The following is a 17,635-nucleotide window of genomic DNA, read 5'->3' as shown; positions in this document are numbered from 1 at the left end:
ATTTTAAAACATTTATCTTACAAAGGAGTTGTTTAATCTAACTGCTTAACTATTGATCTGTACATGGAATTGTATTTGTTTTTTTACAACAAAATATTATCTTTACAGGAAAATGCCACGGGCACTATCTGATGTGTGGAGACATTTCACTGCAGCTAATGTAGAAGGAAAAGCTGTGTACATTTGCAAATACTGTGCCAAATCATATGTGAAGAATGCAACAAAGATGCAGCAACCTCTGACAAAAGTCCCTCGACTTCTATTCGAGGTGAAAATGATGAATCAGACATCTTATTGACAGCAACAGCTCATGGTCAGTGAGAAGAATAAGAGCACTACATTGAAGCTGCCCAGCAACACCCGTTGGGTGTTTGACAGTCTCCTGGAGGGGAAGGAGTCTCTCCAAGAAATGGACATATCACAGTCTGCCGATATGGACAGCCCCATCAATAGGATCCTCCTGTTAAGCAGCCTGAAACTCCTGAAACCTATAGCAGTAGCCATTGCATGGATTTAGGGAGACAATTGCCATCCTGTCTGATGTTCAGACTCTTGCAGAGGTAAGAGAAGAAATCCGTACTGCCCTGCCCACTTCACTGATTGTTGCTCCAAGCAGAGGAAACTGCAGTTCTGAAATAGTTCAAAAAGCGTGAAGACTTCTGTCTGAAGCCCATACACGTTGCAGCGTACATGTTGGACCCCAAGTATGCTGGCAAGAGCATCCTGTCTGGTGCAGAGATCAACAAGGCCTATGGTGTCATCACTACCGTGTCTCGCCACCTTGGCCTGGATGAGGGCAAAGTTCTTGGCAGTCTGGCAAAGTACACTACCAAGCAAGGGCTTTGGGATAGAGATGCAACATGGCAGTCGTGCCAACATATCTCATCAGCCACCTGGTGGAAGGGGCTTTGTGGATCTGAGGCTCTTTCCCCTGTTGCCTCCATCATCCTCCAAATAACCTTTCTAGGACACACGTTCTGCTAGCGGAACCCCCCCCCCCACAACATTCCGCTGAAAAGGCAGCGCGGGAAATTCAAAAATATTTTTTGGAAATATGTAGCTTTCACACATTAACAAGTCCAATACAGCAAATGAAAGATAAACATCTTGTTAATCTACCCATCGTGTCCGACTTTAAAAAATGCTTTACAGCGAAAACACAACATATGATTATGTTAGATCACCACCAAGTTCAAAAAACACACACCCATTTTCCCGGCCAAAGATAGGAGTCACAGAAATAGAGATAAAATTAATCACTAACCTTTGATCTTCATCAGATGACACTCATAGGACATCATGTTACACAATACATGTATTTTTTGTTCGATAATGTGCATATTTATATCCAAAAACCTTAGTTTACATTGGCGCCATGTTCAGAAATGCTTCCAGAGAGTCACGTCTAATAACAGAAATACTCATCATACACTTTGATGAAAGATACATGTTTTACATAGAATTAAAGATACACTTGTTCTTAATGCAACCGCTGTGTCAGATAAAAAAAATAAAATAAAAATGTACGGAAAAAGCACACCATGCAATAATCTGAGACGGCGCTCAGATAAAAACAACATTTCTCCGCCATGTTGGAGTCAACAGAAATACGAAATTACATCATAAATATTCCCTTACCTTTGATAATCTTCATCAGAATGCACTCCCAGGAATCCTAGTTCGACAATAAATTGTTGTTTTGTTCGATAATGTCAATTATTTATGTCCAAGTAGCTACTTTTGCTAGCGCGTTTAGTACACATATCCAAACGCTCGTGCAAGTCACGCATAACGTCGGACGAAAACTTAAAAAAGTTATATCACAGGTCGAATAAACTGGTCATACTAAGTAGAGAATCAATCTTCAGGATGTTGTTATCATATATATCCAATAACGTTCCAACCGGAGCATTCCTGCGTGTCTGTATAAGTTATGGAACGCAAGGCGATATCATGAGGAATGCGCATGACCAGGAACTGGCAATCTGCCAGACCACTGACTCATTCCCCTCTCATCCGGCCCCACAACAGAGTATAAACTTCATTCAACGTTCTACCGACTGTTGACATCTAGTGGAAGGCGTAGGAAGTGCAAACAAATCCATATCTTCCTGGGATTTGAATTGGCGATGAGTTGAAAAACAACCAGCCTCAGAATTTCCACTTCCTGTTTGGAAGTTTGCCTGCCATATGAGTTCTGTTATACTCACAGACATAATTCAAACAGTTTTAGAAACTTCAGAGTGTTTTTTATCCAATAGTAATATGCATATATTAGCATCTGGGACAGAGTAGGAGGCAGTTCAATTTGGGCATGCTATTCCTCCAAAGTGAAAATGCTGCCCCCTATCCCTAAAAAGTTAATAAATGTTCATTGGCCCTGATGACTCTGATCATTGAACAACTTTAAAAAGGATTTTACAGAGATCGCAACCTCAGTTGAAATTCACAGCAAGCCTTACAAGACGAGCTTAATGACCCTATCAAACTGGAGGATCTCATTAAGAGTAACACTGAACTTCAGACTAAGATTACGACCGACCTGGAGAGGAAAATCAAGAAGTATAAACGCGATTTGGAAGAGAAGAACAACGGATTAATAACGGTGATATTTGAAAGTTGTTGGTATTTTCCGAGTCGGATGATCAATCTTTGAAAACATCAGGTACGTTTTCTGCAACACTTGTACGAATTAATTTCTAGCTGTTTGATATGATTATCAGTTTTTCGTACTGCAGTTTCTATCTACAACTTTCAGTGTTAGCTAACTAGTGGCTAGCTTGCAAACGTTAGCTAGCCACCTACGGTACTGCCCCAGTATCCAAATATATTTATAGGTTACCCTTCTTGTCTGGCGAGGTTCTGAGCACAAGAATCCACAAAACCCGGAAGAGACAAACCGAAAGAGACGCAGAGTTCCTCTGTCAGACCAACTATCCACAGACAGCGCTAACTCTGGCGTTTTTTTCATCAGCTCACCTCAGTGTTCCCAATTATCCAGATAGATCTATTCAAGTTTTTTTCTGTAATCTGAGGTTGCGTGAGTTATTTGATAAGAGTGAAATTTACATGACTCCACTTGAAATGTCATCCTCGGTGAGATGTATACATAGGTCTACCACGCTAATCAATAGACTTACCTGTCCTACTGTGAGTCAAGGAGGAGATGGAGCCACTAACCCAGCGGAGGAACCTGAGAACTCTTGAGAGAACCACATTTTTAGAGCAAAAACTTCATTTGTACTTCCTCCCAAACGCAACGCGTCCATAGAAGCTTTCTGTAGAATTGTTGAAAATGATATAGGTGACCTACTGAAAGACAACCTGAGTAGAGACGAGAGAATGGCTCTTAAGGACTTAGTCAGATCCTACCATTATCATAAAAAAATGTGACAAAGGAGGAAGGATTTGTTTACAAAACAACTGTGACTATGTGAATGAATGTCGCCGACAACTATCTAAAAGGTGACTTCTATCACAAACTGAATTATGACCCTACCCTACAATTCCAGCATAATATCTCATCCACAGTGGAAAGCTGTTTGGAAAAGTTGAATTTCTATGTGTGAAATTTCCTAAGATACCAACTTTCTATACAGTCGCTAAAGTACACAAACAAGTGTCTCCTCCTCCAGGTAGACCCATGGTAGCAACAATCGACTCTGTGACATCCAATATTTCTACATTTGTGGATTACCACATTAAACGGCTGGTTGAGTATCTCCCATCTTATGTCAAAGACACTAGTCACATGATCTCATTGATAGAGGGCTTAGGAAGGATGCCAGAGGGCTCCCTGCTGGCCACTTTTGATGTGGAGAGCTTGTACACTAACATCCCACACACTGGAGGCTTGCAGGTGCTGCAACACGTCCTTCAGCAGAGAGACTCTACCGTTGCTCCATCCAATGATCGCATCTTACAACTTACTGAACTGGTAGCATCCATTAACTACTTTGTCTTTGAGTCAGACTTTTTCCTTCGGGGTGTCGCCATGGCTCCCCTTTTCCCCCCAACAATGCAAACCTGTATGTGGGACAATTTGAAACAGCACTCCTTTACAAAACAGAGACACCCCTTACTTTCTAAAATCCTCGTATGGAAGAGATACATAGATGATGTCTTTGTGCTCTGGGAAGGAAGTCAGCAGGAACTAAATTAATTCCAAACTCTACTAAACGAGAGCTCTCAATACCTCAAATTCACCATGCAGACTGATGAGAGAAAAATAAACTACCTGGACTGATGGATCATCAAAGAGAATGATGTATTACACACAGACTTATACACAAGGCCCACAGACCGCAATACCTTTACGGGAGGATAGTATGCATCCCCTTCCCCTCAGGAATGATCTGCCATATAGCCAGTTATGCAGGGTTAAAAGAATCTGTGGCCACCAGAAAGATTTTGACAGCAATGCTAAAAAAAATGACAGATAAATTGAAAATGAGAGGCTACAAGGACAAAACTCTTGATGCTGCAATGATGAAAATATCTCAAAAAACCAGGAGAGGAATTACTAAAAGCTCAACCAAAGAAGAAAAACAATGCAACAGTATTTTTGCACTAAGTACACCCAAGTGTTCAGAGAAAATGAAAGCAATCCTGAAAAAGCACTGGCATATTCTGCAATCAGACCAAAACAAATTGCACACCTTTTCAAGGAACCTCCACTGGTGGTCTACAAGCGTGGTCGCAATATTGGAGATAGCTTGGTGAGATCTGACCTTCCCCCTGAGCCAATCAGACACTCTTGACACCTATTCCAAATGGAAACTACAAAATGTGGTTCATGCGCACAGTGCAAATAGCACAATTAAAAACGTCTTTCTTCAGACACCCACATACACGTCGAAAAATCCCTGTTAGGGGTATCATCTCATGCAAGACCAAGGGAGTAATCTGTCTCATCACCTGTTCGTGTGGGAAAGCCTACGTAGGACAAACGGAAAGACAGTTAAAACAACACATAGCTGAACACCGCAGCTCAATCAGGTGACAGAACATTGACTATCCAATAGCAGCTCAATCAGGTGTAAGAACATTGACTATCCAATAGCAGCTCACTTTGTTGAAGCTAACCATCTCCTCCCTCAAATACACAGGCATTGAGCATATTGCTCCACCAAGGAGAGGAGGTAACATGGAGATCCTACTACTACAAAGGGAGACAGGATATCCTGTCTAAAAACATTGACCCCTAGTGGTCTGAATATTGACTTTGATCTCAGGCACTTCTTATGAACAAATCTATCTTTTATGAACAAGTCTTAAATTGATATATTCTTGCTACAGCTTATTAGTGTAAACCTAATATGTTCCCCCTGTTGATGATGCTCATTAGACATTAAGGTTGAACCAAAAGATTATATGAAATGAAATACGAAACAATTAAATATGTGAAATTAAATTGAACAATAATTCATTTTGGAAGTAAGAGTGCAGGTTATTATTGGGAGCCACTGGAGACTAGTAAGGATGTACAGTTGAAGTCGGAAGTTTACATACACCTTAGCCAAATACATTTAAACTCAGTTTTTCCACAAATCCTGACATTTAATCCTAGTAAAAATTCCTCGTCTTAGGTCAGTTAGGATCACCACTTTATTTTAAGAATGTGAAATGTCAGAATAATAATAGAGAGAATTATTTATTTCAGCATTTATTTCTTTCATCACATTCCCAGTGGGTCAGGAGTTTACATACACTCAATTAGTATTTGGTAGCATTGCCTTTTTAAATTGCTTAACTTGGGTCAAACGTTTCAGGTAGCCTTCCACAATAAGTTGGGTGAATTTTGGCCCATTCCTCCTGACAGAGCTGGTGTAACTGAGTCAGGTTTGTAGGCCTCCTTGCTCGCACACGCTTTCACAGTTCTGCCCACAAATGTTCTATATGATTGAGGTCAGGGCTTTGTGATGGCCACTCCAATACCTTGACTTTGTTGTCCTTAAGCCATTTTGCCACGACTTTGGAAGTATGCTTGTAGTCATTGTCCATTTTGAAGACCCATTTGCGACCAAGCTTTAACTTCTTGACTGATGTCTTGAGATGTTGCTTCAATATATCCACATAATTTTCCTGCTTCACGATGCCATCTATTTTGTGAAGTGCACCAGTCCCTCCTGCAGCAAAGCACCCCCATAACATGATGCTGCCACCCCCGTGCTTCACGGTTGGGATGGTGATCTTCGGCTTGCAAGCCTCCCCCTTTTTCCTCCAAACATAATGATGGTCATTATGGCCAAACAGTTCTATTTTTGTTTCATCAGACCAGAGGACATTTCTCCAAAATGTACAATCTTTGTCCCCAATGTGCAGTTGCAAACCGTAGTCTGGCTTTTTTATGGGGGTTTTGGAGCAGTGGCTTCTTCCTTGCTGAGCGGCCTTTCAGGTTATGCCAATATAGGACTTGTTTTACTGTGGATATAAATAATTTCGTACCTGTTTCCTTCCTGCATCTTCACAAGGTCCTTTGCTGTTGTTCTGGGATTGATTTGCACTTTTCGCACCAAAGTATGTTCATCTCTAGGAGACAGAATGCGTCTCCTTCCTGAGCGTTATGACGGCTGCGTGGTCCCATGGTGTTTATACTTGCGTACTATTGTTTGTACAGATGAACGTGGTACCTTCATGCATTTGGAAATTGCTCCCAAGGATGAACCAGACTTGTGGAGGTCTACAATTAGATATCTTTTTTTCTCTTAGCTTTCATTTGACACCAAATTTTATGTGCTCCTATAAACTTCACATGCTGGTGCTCATGGTTCGTTTTTTCATGGCAATTACCCAGTGTGATGTGGTAGAAGCTCTGCATCCCGTGGTGTGTCACAACGCCCACTCTGTAAAACAGAGTGTAACGGGTCAAATTAGAGACCAGAAGGTTAGATGTCTTGTTTCTGGACTGGAACGTCTCTCTCAGCCCAAGAAACAAACTGAAGACTGGGAAACGAGTAAAAAAAAGAAGACAATAATTGAAAAATAGAACAAAATAGTGGATGGGGGGGAAAAAATAGTTTTCCCTCTGAGGGCTAAATATAATAAAGATTTTTTTGTTTTGCTAAATGTGTCACCGGGGAAGTCCTATATGCTTATGCCTTAAACCGAGGGCTGAATACTGGAGCTATTACCTTCTGTCTGTCTCTTGTCTCTCTCTCTTTTGTTTTCACTTGATGTGGCATTCCTCATTCCTGAGATCCAGAGTGGCGCTGTGGTCTAAAGCACTGCATCTCAGTGCTTTTCCCCAGGTCGTTGCTGTAAATAAGAATGTGTTCTCAGTTAACTTACCTGGTAAAATATGGGTAAATATTTAAAAAATTGTGTCACTACAGACCCTGGTTCGATCCCGGGCTGGATCACAACCAGCCGTGATCGTGAGTACATAGGGACTCACCATCACAATTGGCCCAGTGTTGCCTGGGTTAGGGGAGGGTTTGACCTGGAGTAGGGCCGTCATTGTAAATAAGAACTTGTCCTTAACTGACTTGCCTAGTTAAATAAATACATTCCTCTAAGCTTGTCAACTGAGGGCCTTGATTGTGTCTGAAAGTTTATTTACAATTTCATGGTGTCGGCCTTAGCCTTGTTTTTTACACCGTAGTTGTAAAGTGAACTTTGTTTTATTACAGAATAGTGGTTTTGGCAGGAGATGCATATCCTTGTTAGACAAAGGAAATTGTTTTTTCGAGGTCAAAAGTCGAGAATCTCTTCTGTAGCCTCTGAAGGGATTTATCATTTATGTTGAGGGTAATTCCTACATTGGATATAATACATTTCTTGGTCTTTTTTTTCAAACTTTTTATGTATTTATCTAATATGATGATACAAAATAAGGTGTACAGCTCGGTTCATAGTTTTGACTGTGCTCTGTGGAGATGGGTCAGTACAGTATAATGCTGACAGTACGGGTGTTTTTCAGTTCTAAACATACTTTATTTTTTATTTTATTTTTTTGGACCATATATGAAGTGATCCATTGAACCCTTTTTGGTTCTAGCCTGAATAGCATCATTTCTTCCAGCAGTGTACAAATTATTTAGGATTCCATGATCTGTTTTATTAAGGTGTTCTACTGTTCCGAGGGCTAACTCTATTCACTCACTGGATTATATTCTATAATAATACATTTTTGTTCTGTTCTGTCCTTCCCCAGGCCTGATGGAGCTGGGCACTCGACGAGCGCTGACCACTGAGGAACACCCACCACACTCTGCCCCCCACTGCCAACCTTGAAGGGAGGGACCCCTCTGCTTCTCCCCCCCCTTTCCCCTTCTCCCCTCCTCCTCCACTCCAACACTACCTCCTCTGGTACGCCTCCATCCTCGCCCCTCCGTGGTCCTGAGATGGTGATGATGGGGAAGCTGAAGCAGAACCTGCTGGTGGCCTGTCTGGTCATCAGCTCAGTCACAGTCTTCTACTTGGGTCGTCACGCCATGGAGTGTCACCACCGCATCGAGGAGCGCAGCAGCCAGCCTGGGGACCAAGGGCTTCTGGGGGGCCTTCAGGGGCCGGGAGGGGTCCTCCTGGGCGGCTCGTTGGGCTCCTCCGCCATCCTGCGGGGCTCCGGTCCCGGGGGTCGTAACCTCTCCGTTCCATTTGTCTACAACAAGGACATGCCCCTAGTGTTCATCGGAGGGGTTCCCAGGAGTGGGACAACGTTGATGAGAGCCATGCTTGATGCTCACCCTGAGGTTCGGTGTGGAGAGGAGACCAGGGTTATTCCACGTATCCTGGCCATGAAACAGATGTGGTCGCGGTCGGGGAGGGAGAAGATGCGTCTGGACGAGGCCGGGGTGACGGACGAGGTCCTGGACGCTGCCATGCAGGCCTTCCTCCTAGAGATCATCGTGAAGCACGGCGAGCCCGCCAACTTCCTCTGTAACAAGGACCCCTTCGCTCTGAAGTCCCTCTCCTACCTGGCTAAGATCTTCCCGCACGCCAAGTTCGTGCTCATGATCCGGGACGGACGTGCCTCTGTCCATTCGATGATCTCGCGTAAGGTGACGATCGCTGGCTTTGACCTGGGAAGCTACAGAGACTGCCTGACCAAGTGGAACAGGGCCATAGAGACCATGTACACTCAGTGCCTGGAGGCCTCAGACAAGTGCCTGCCGATGCATTACGAACAGCTGGTGCTCCATCCAGAGAAGTGGATGAGGACGCTGCTCAAATTCCTGGACATTCCCTGGAACGAGGCGGTACTTCACCATGAGGAACTCATAGGGAAAGCAGGAGGTGTCTCCCTCTCCAAGTAAGTAGTGGTGTTGGGAGTGTGTGTGTGTGTGTGTGTGTGTGTGTGTGTGTGTGTGTGTGTGTGTGTGTGTGTGTGTGTGTGTGTGTGTGTGTGTGTGTGTGTGTGTGTGTGTGTGTGTGTGTGTGTGTGTGTGTGTGTGTGTGTGTGTTTTATGTACCATGAGCCTGTTACTGAACTTCAGGCATGCCTGTCTCCCTCCCTATTCATTTCTGTCCGTGTCTAAAGTGAGTAAACTTGAAACTCAATTAGCTTGTAAATCAGGGGTCAGTGACCTTGTAGTCTATTAAGGGTGAAACAAGGCTTTGTGACGTTAGATAACGAAACCAGACAACTTGAAGTAACGAAAAGCCACACACACTCTGTAATACTTCCCGTGATTTAGTGGAGAGATTAAGTTTGGGCAGCCAGAGTCTTCAAGTTGTTTTTTTTACAAAACTAGGACAAGGGGCTGAAAATGAGGACGCAGCCAGGCAGAACCTCCATGCATCAACTCACTGAGCTATCTGGGTCACAGTGGCTCTCCCACTCCTCATTCTCAGTGAAGCTCAGCAAGCCATTTAGGTTCTGGTTCTAGAACACAGGCCTCTGTTGTTAGCTTTTGGTTCTAGAACACAGGCCTCTGTTGTTAGCTTCTGGTTCTAGAACACAGGCCTCTGTTGTTAGCTTCTGGTTCTAGAACACAGGCCTCTGTTGTTAGCTTCTGCTTCTAGAACACAGGCCTCTGTTGTTAGCTTCTGATTCTAGAACACAGGCCTCTGTTGTTAGCTTTTGGTTCTAGAACACAGGCCTCTGTTGTTAGCTTCTGGTTCTAGAACACAGGCCTCTGTTGTTAGCTTCTGGTTCTAGAACACAGGCCTCTGTTGTTAGCTTCTGCTTCTAGAACACAGGCCTCTGTTGTTAGCTTCTGATTCTAGAACACAGGCCTCTGTTGTTAGCTTCTGGTTCTAGAACACAGGCCTCTGTTGTTAGCTTTTGGTTCTAGAACACAGGCCTCTGTTGTTAGCTTTTGGTTCTAGAACACAGGCCTCTGTTGTTAGCTTCTGGTTCTAGAACACAGGCCTCTGTTAGCTTCTGGTTCTAGAACACAGGCCTCATTTGTTAGCTTCTGGTTCTAGAACACAGGCCTCTGTTGTTAGCTTTTGGTTCTAGAACACAGGCCTCTGTTGTTAGCTTCTGGTTCTAGAACACAGGCCTCTGTTGTTAGCTTTTGGTTCTAGAACACAGGCCTCTGTTGTTAGCTTTTGGTTCTAGAACACAGGCCTCTGTTGTTAGCTTCTGGTTCTAGAACACAGGCCTCTGTTAGCTTTTGGTTCTAGAACACAGGCCTCTGTTGTTAGCTTTTGGTTCTAGAACACAGGCCTCTGTTGTTAGCTTTTGGTTCTAGAACACAGGCCTCTGTTGTTAGCTTTTGGTTCTAGAACACAGGCCTCTGTTGTTAGCTTTTGGTTCTAGAACACAGGCCTCTGTTAGCTTTTGGTTCTAGAACACAGGCCTCTGTTGTTAGCTTCTGGTTCTAGAACACAGGCCTCTGTTGTTAGCTTCTGGTTCTAGAACACAGGCCTCTGTTGTTAGCTTTTGGTTCTAGAACACAGGCCTCTGTTGTTAGCTTCTGGTTCTAGAACACAGGCCTCTGTTGTTAGCTTCTGGTTCTAGAACACAGGCCTCTGTTGTTAGCTTCTGGTTCTAGAACACAGGCCTCTGTTGTTAGCTTCTGGTTCTAGAACAAAGGCCCCTGTTGTTAGCTTCTGGTTCTAGAACACAAGCCTCTGTTGTTAGCTTCTGGTTCTAGAACACAGGCCTCTGTTGTTAGCTTCTGGTTCTAGAACACAGGCCTCTGTTGTTAGCTTCTGGTTCTAGAACACAGGCCTCTGTTGTTAGCTTCTGGTTCTAGAACACAGGCCTCTGTTGTTAGCTTTTGGTTCTAGAACACAGGCCTCTGTTGTTAGCTTTTGGTTCTAGAACACAGGCCTCTGTTGTTAGCTTCTGGTTCTAGAACACAGGCCTCTGTTAGCTTCTGGTTCTAGAACACAGGCCTCATTTGTTAGCTTCTGGTTCTAGAACACAGGCCTCTGTTGTTAGCTTTTGGTTCTAGAACACAGGCCTCTGTTGTTAGCTTCTGGTTCTAGAACACAGGCCTCTGTTGTTAGCTTTTGGTTCTAGAACACAGGCCTCTGTTGTTAGCTTTTGGTTCTAGAACACAGGCCTCTGTTGTTAGCTTCTGGTTCTAGAACACAGGCCTCTGTTAGCTTTTGGTTCTAGAACACAGGCCTCTGTTGTTAGCTTTTGGTTCTAGAACACAGGCCTCTGTTGTTAGCTTTTGGTTCTAGAACACAGGCCTCTGTTGTTAGCTTTTGGTTCTAGAACACAGGCCTCTGTTGTTAGCTTTTGGTTCTAGAACACAGGCCTCTGTTAGCTTTTGGTTCTAGAACACAGGCCTCTGTTGTTAGCTTCTGGTTCTAGAACACAGGCCTCTGTTGTTAGCTTCTGGTTCTAGAACACAGGCCTCTGTTGTTAGCTTCTGGTTCTAGAACACAGGCCTCTGTTGTTAGCTTCTGGTTCTAGAACAAAGGCCTCTGTTGTTAGCTTCTGGTTCTAGAACAAAGGCCCCTGTTGTTAGCTTCTGGTTCTAGAACACAGGCCTCTGTTGTTAGCTTCTGGTTCTAGAACACAGGCCTCTGTTGTTAGCTTCTGGTTCTAGAACACAGGCCTCTGTTGTTAGCTTCTGGTTCTAGAACAAAGGCCTCTGTTGTTAGCTTCTGGTTCTAGAACAAAGGCCCCTGTTGTTAGCTTCTGGTTCTAGAACACAGGCCTCTGTTGTTAGCTTCTGGTTCTAGAACACAGGCCTCTGTTGTTAGCTTCTGGTTCTAGAACACAGGCCTCTGTTGTTAGCTTCTGGTTCTAGAACACAGGCCTCTGTTGTTAGCTTCTGGTTCTGAAAGCTGTCTGCTCTGTTCTGTTCTGCTTTCACAACAAGCTGCTGATAACTAATACATTCCTGTTGACTCTTATGGGGCCAAATAACAAGCAGTTATCCCTGGGGATGTTTCCTGTCTACAAGACACTGTCTCCTCATTCACTGTGTTGCTTATGTAGGCAAATGGCTCAATGCCGTGGTTGAATCATAGGCTGCATCCCATATGACAGGGAGCCATTTGACACGCACCCATAGCACAGCGTTATGGTGAGCAAGCACACACCCATAGCACAGCGTTATGGTGAGCAAGCACACACCCATAGCACAGTGTTATGGTGAGCAAGCACACACCCATAGCACAGCGTTATGGTGAGCAAGCACACACCCATAGCACAGGGTTATGGTGAGCAAGCACGCACCCATAGCACAGTGTTATGGTGAGCAAGCACACACCCATAGCACAGTGTTATGGTGAGCAAGCACACACCCATAGCACAGTGTTATGGTGAGCAAGCACACACCCATAGCACAGTGTTATGGTGAGCAAGCACACACCCATAGCACAGTGTTATGGTGAGCAAGCACACACCCATAGCACAGCGTTATGGTGAGCAAGCACACACCCATAGCACAGTGTTATGGTGAGCAAGCACACACCCATAGCACAGCGTTATGGTGAGCAAGCACACACCCATAGCACAGGGTTATGGTGAGCAAGCACGCACCCATAGCACAGTGTTATGGTGAGCAAGCACGCACCCATAGCACAGTGTTATGGTGAGCAAGCACGCACCCATAGCACAGTGTTATGGTGAGCAAGCACCATTCATCACCAGACTGACGAGGTCTAAGTGGTGAACTGATCAGGCTCTGGTTAACACATTCCCTTCCTGGTGCAGTGAGACAAGTTAGGACTGGTTCACGTCTCTCTCTCGCTGTTCCAATTCATCCCAAAGGTGTTTTTGTATGGACCTCGCTTTGTGCACGGGGGCATTGTCATGCTGAAACAAGAAAGGGCCTTCCACAAACCAAACTGTTGCCACAAAGTTGGAAGCACAGAATCGTCTAGAATGTCATTGTATGCTGTAGCATTAAGATTTCCCTTCACTGGAATTAAGGGGCCTGAACCATGAAAAACAGCCCCAGACCATTATTCCTCCTCCACCAAAAGTTGGCATTATGCATTGGGGCAGGTAGCGTTCTCCTGGCATCCGCCAAACCCAGATCCGTCCGCCGGACTGCCAGATGGTGAAGTGTGATTCATCACTCCAGAGAACACGTTTCCAGTGTCCAATGGCTGCGAGTTTTACACCACTCCAGCCGACCCTTGGCATTACACATGGTGATCTTAGGCTTGTGTGCGGCTGCTCGGCCATGGAAATCCATTTCATGAAGCTCCCGACAAAGAGTTCTTGTGCTGACGTTGCTTCGTCTGAGGACAGACGATTTCTACACGCTATGCGCTTTAGCACTCGGCGGTCCCGTTCTGTGAGCTTGTGTGGCCTACCACTTCGCGGGTGAGCCGTTGTTGATCCTAGACATTTCCACTTCACAATAACAGCACATACAGTTGACCGGGGCAGCTCTAGCAGGGCAGGTAACCCACACCACCACCACTCTACACTAGACGGCTAACCCTCCACCACCACCACTCTACACTAGACGGGTAACCCTCCACAACCACTCTACACTAGACGGGTAACCCTCCACCACCACTCTACACTAGACGGGTAACCCTCCACCACTCTACACTAGACGGGTAACCCTCCACCACCACCACTCTACACTAGACGGGTAACCCTCCACCACCACCACTCTACACTACACGGGTAACCCTCCACCACCACCACTCTACACTACACGGGTAACCCTCCACCACCACCACTCTACACTAGACGGGTAACCCTCCACCACCACCACTCTACACTAGACGGGTAACCCTCCACCACCACTCTACACTAGACGGGTAACCCTCCACCACCACTCTACACTAGACGGGTAACCCTCCACCACCACTCTACACTAGACGGGTAACCATCCACCACCACTCTACACTAGACGGGTAACCCTCCACCACCACTCTACACTAGACTGGTAACCCTCCACCATTACATTTACATTTAAGTCATTTAGCAGACGCTCTTATCCAGAGCGACTTACAAATTGGAAAGTTCATACATATTCATCCTGGTCCCCCCGTGGGGAATGAACCCACAACCCTGGCGTTGCAAGCGCCATGCTCTACCAACTGAGCCACACGGGACCACCACTCTACACTAGACGGGTAACCCTCCACCACCACCACTCTACACTAGACGGGTAACCCACCACCACTCTACACTAGACGGGTAACCCTCCACCACCGCTCTACACTAGACGGGTAACCCTCCACCACCGCTCTACACTAGACGGGTAACCCTCCACCACCACTCTACACTAGACGGGTAACCCTCCACCACCGCTCTACACTAGACGGGTAACCCTCCACCACCGCTCTACACTAGACGGGTAACCCTCCACCACCACTCTACACTAGACGGGTAACCCTCCACCACTCTACACTAGACGGGTAACCCTCCACCACTCTACACTAGACGGGTAACCCTCCACCACTCTACACTAGACGGGTAACCCTCCACCACTCTACACTAGACGGGTAACCCTCCACCACTCTACACTAGACGGGTAACCCTCCACCACTCTACACTAGACGGGTAACCCACCACCACTCTACACTAGACGGGTAACCCTCCACCACTCTACACTAGACGGGTAACCCTCCACCACTCTACACTAGACGGGTAACCCTCCACCACTCTACACTAGACGGGTAACCCTCCACCACTCTACACTAGACGGGTAACCCTCCACCACTCTACACTAGACGGGTAACCCTCCACCACTCTACACTAGACGGGTAACCCACCACCACTCTACACTAGACGGGTAACCCACCACCACTCTACACTAGACGGGTAACCCTCGCCACCACTCTACACTCGACGGGTAACCCTCCACCACCACCACTCTACACTAGACGGGTAACCCTCCACCTCTCTACACTAGACGGGTAACCCTCCACCACCACTCTACACTAGACGGGTAACCCTCCACCTCTCTACACTAGACGGGTAACCCCCGCCACCACTCTACACTAGACGGGTAACCCTCGCCACCACTCTACACTAGACGGGTAACCCTCGCCACCACTCTACACTCGACGGGTAACCCTCCACCACCACCACTCTACACTAGACGGGTAACCCTCCACCTCTCTACACTAGACGGGTAACCCCCGCCACCACTCTACACTAGACGGGTAACCCTCCACCACTCTACACTAGACGAGTAACCCTCCACCACTCTACACTCGACGGGTTACCCTCTACCACTCTACACTAGACGGGTAACCCTCCACCGCTCTACACTAGACGGGTAACCCTCCACCACTCTACACTAGACGGGTAACCCTCCACCGCTCTACACTAGACGGGTAACCCTCCACCACTCTACACTAGACGGGTAACCCACCACCACTCTACACTAGACGGGTAACCCTCCACCACTCTACACTAGACGAGTAACCCACCACCACTCTACACTAGACGAGTAACCCACCACCACTCTACACTAGACGGGTAACCCTCGCCACCACTCTACACTCGACGGGTAACCCTCCACCACCACCACTCTACACTAGACGGGTAACCCTCCACCTCTCTACACTAGACGGGTAACCCTCCACCACCACTCTACACTAGACGGGTAACCCTCCACCTCTCTACACTAGACGGGTAACCCCCGCCACCACTCTACACTAGACGGGTAACCCTCGCCACCACTCTACACTAGACGGGTAACCCTCGCCACCACTCTACACTCGACGGGTAACCCTCCACCACCACCACTCTACACTAGACGGGTAACCCTCCACCTCTCTACACTAGACGGGTAACCCCCGCCACCACTCTACACTAGACGGGTAACCCTCCACCACTCTACACTAGACGAGTAACCCTCCACCACTCTACACTCGACGGGTTACCCTCTACCACTCTACACTAGACGGGTAACCCTCCACCGCTCTACACTAGACGGGTAACCCTCCACCGCTCTACACTAGACGGGTAACCCTCCACCGCTCTACACTAGACGGGTAACCCTCCACCGCTCTACACTAGACGGGTAACCCTCCACCACTCTACACTAGACGGGTAACCCTCCACCGCTCTACACTAGACGAGTAACCCTCCACCGCTCTACACTAGACAGGTAACCCTCCACCGCTCTACACTAGGCGGGTAACCCTCCACCACCACCACTCTACACTAGACGGGTAACCCTCCACCACCACCACTCTACACTAGACGGGTAACCCTCCACCACCACCACTCTACACTAGACGGGTAACCCTCCACCACTCTACACTAGACGGGTAACCCACCACCACCACCACTCTACACTAGACGGGTAACCCACCACCACTCTACACTAGGCGGATAACCCTCCACCACCACCACTCTACACTAGACGGGTAACCCACCACCACTCTACACTAGACGGGTAACCCACCACCACCACTCTACACTAGACGGGTAACCCTCCACCACCACCGCTCTACACTAGACGGGTAACCCTCCACCACTCTACACTAGACGGGTAACCCTCCACCACTCTACACTAGACGGGTAACCCACCACCACTCTACACTAGACGGGTAACCCACCACCACCACTCTACACTAGACGGGTAACCCTCCACCACCACCGCTCTACACTAGACGGGTAACCCTCCACCACCACCGCTCTACACTAGACGGGTAACCCTCCACCACCACCGCTCTACACTAGACGGGTAACCCTCCACCACTCTACACTAGACGGGTAACCCTCCACCACTCTACACTAGACGGGTAACCCTCCACCGCTCTACACTAGACGAGTAACCCTCCACCGCTCTACACTAGACGGGTAACCCTCCACCACTCTACACTAGACGGGTAACCCCCACAACCACTCTACACTCGACGGGTTACCCTCCACCACTCTACACTAGACGGGTAACCCTCCACCACTCTACACTAGACGGGTAACCCTCCACCACTCTACACTAGACGGGTAACCCTCCACCGCTCTACACTAGACGGGTAACCCTCCACCACCACTCTACACTAGATGGGTAACCCTCCACCACTCTACACTAGACGGGTAACCCTCCACCACTCTACACTAGACGGGTAACCCTCCGCCGCTCTACACTAGACGGGTAACCCTCCACCGCTCTACACTAGACGGGTAACCCTCCGCCGCTCTACACTAGACGGGTAACCCTCCACCACTCTACACTAGACGGGTAACCCTCCGCCGCTCTACACTAGACGGGTAACCCTCCGCCGCTCTACACTAGACGGGTAACCCACCACCGCTCTACACTAGACGGGTAACCCTCCACCACCACTCTACACT

The 17,635-nt window shown here is 47.1% G+C and overlaps 1 protein-coding gene across 1 annotated transcript in view; it reads left to right on the top strand.

Moving 5' to 3' along the window:
* The window catches only part of LOC120028346 (protein-tyrosine sulfotransferase 1-like), a 36,550-nt gene extending 27,270 nt beyond the window's left edge, over positions 1-9,280 (top strand). The window contains exon 2 of the mRNA XM_038973563.1: positions 8,156-9,280. Coding sequence (XP_038829491.1) covers positions 8,346-9,257 — 912 coding nt within the window. The 5' untranslated portion in view covers positions 8,156-8,345 and the 3' untranslated portion in view covers positions 9,258-9,280. The remainder of the gene's footprint in view (positions 1-8,155) is intronic.
* The last annotated feature ends 8,355 nt before the right edge of the window (positions 9,281-17,635 follow it).

The sequence above is a fragment of the Salvelinus namaycush genome, chromosome 34 (assembly GCF_016432855.1).
Source record: "Salvelinus namaycush isolate Seneca chromosome 34, SaNama_1.0, whole genome shotgun sequence".
Lineage (NCBI taxonomy): Eukaryota > Metazoa > Chordata > Actinopteri > Salmoniformes > Salmonidae > Salvelinus > Salvelinus namaycush.
The sequence above is the reverse complement of the archived record's forward strand: the minus strand, read 5'-3'. Positions and strand labels throughout refer to the sequence as shown.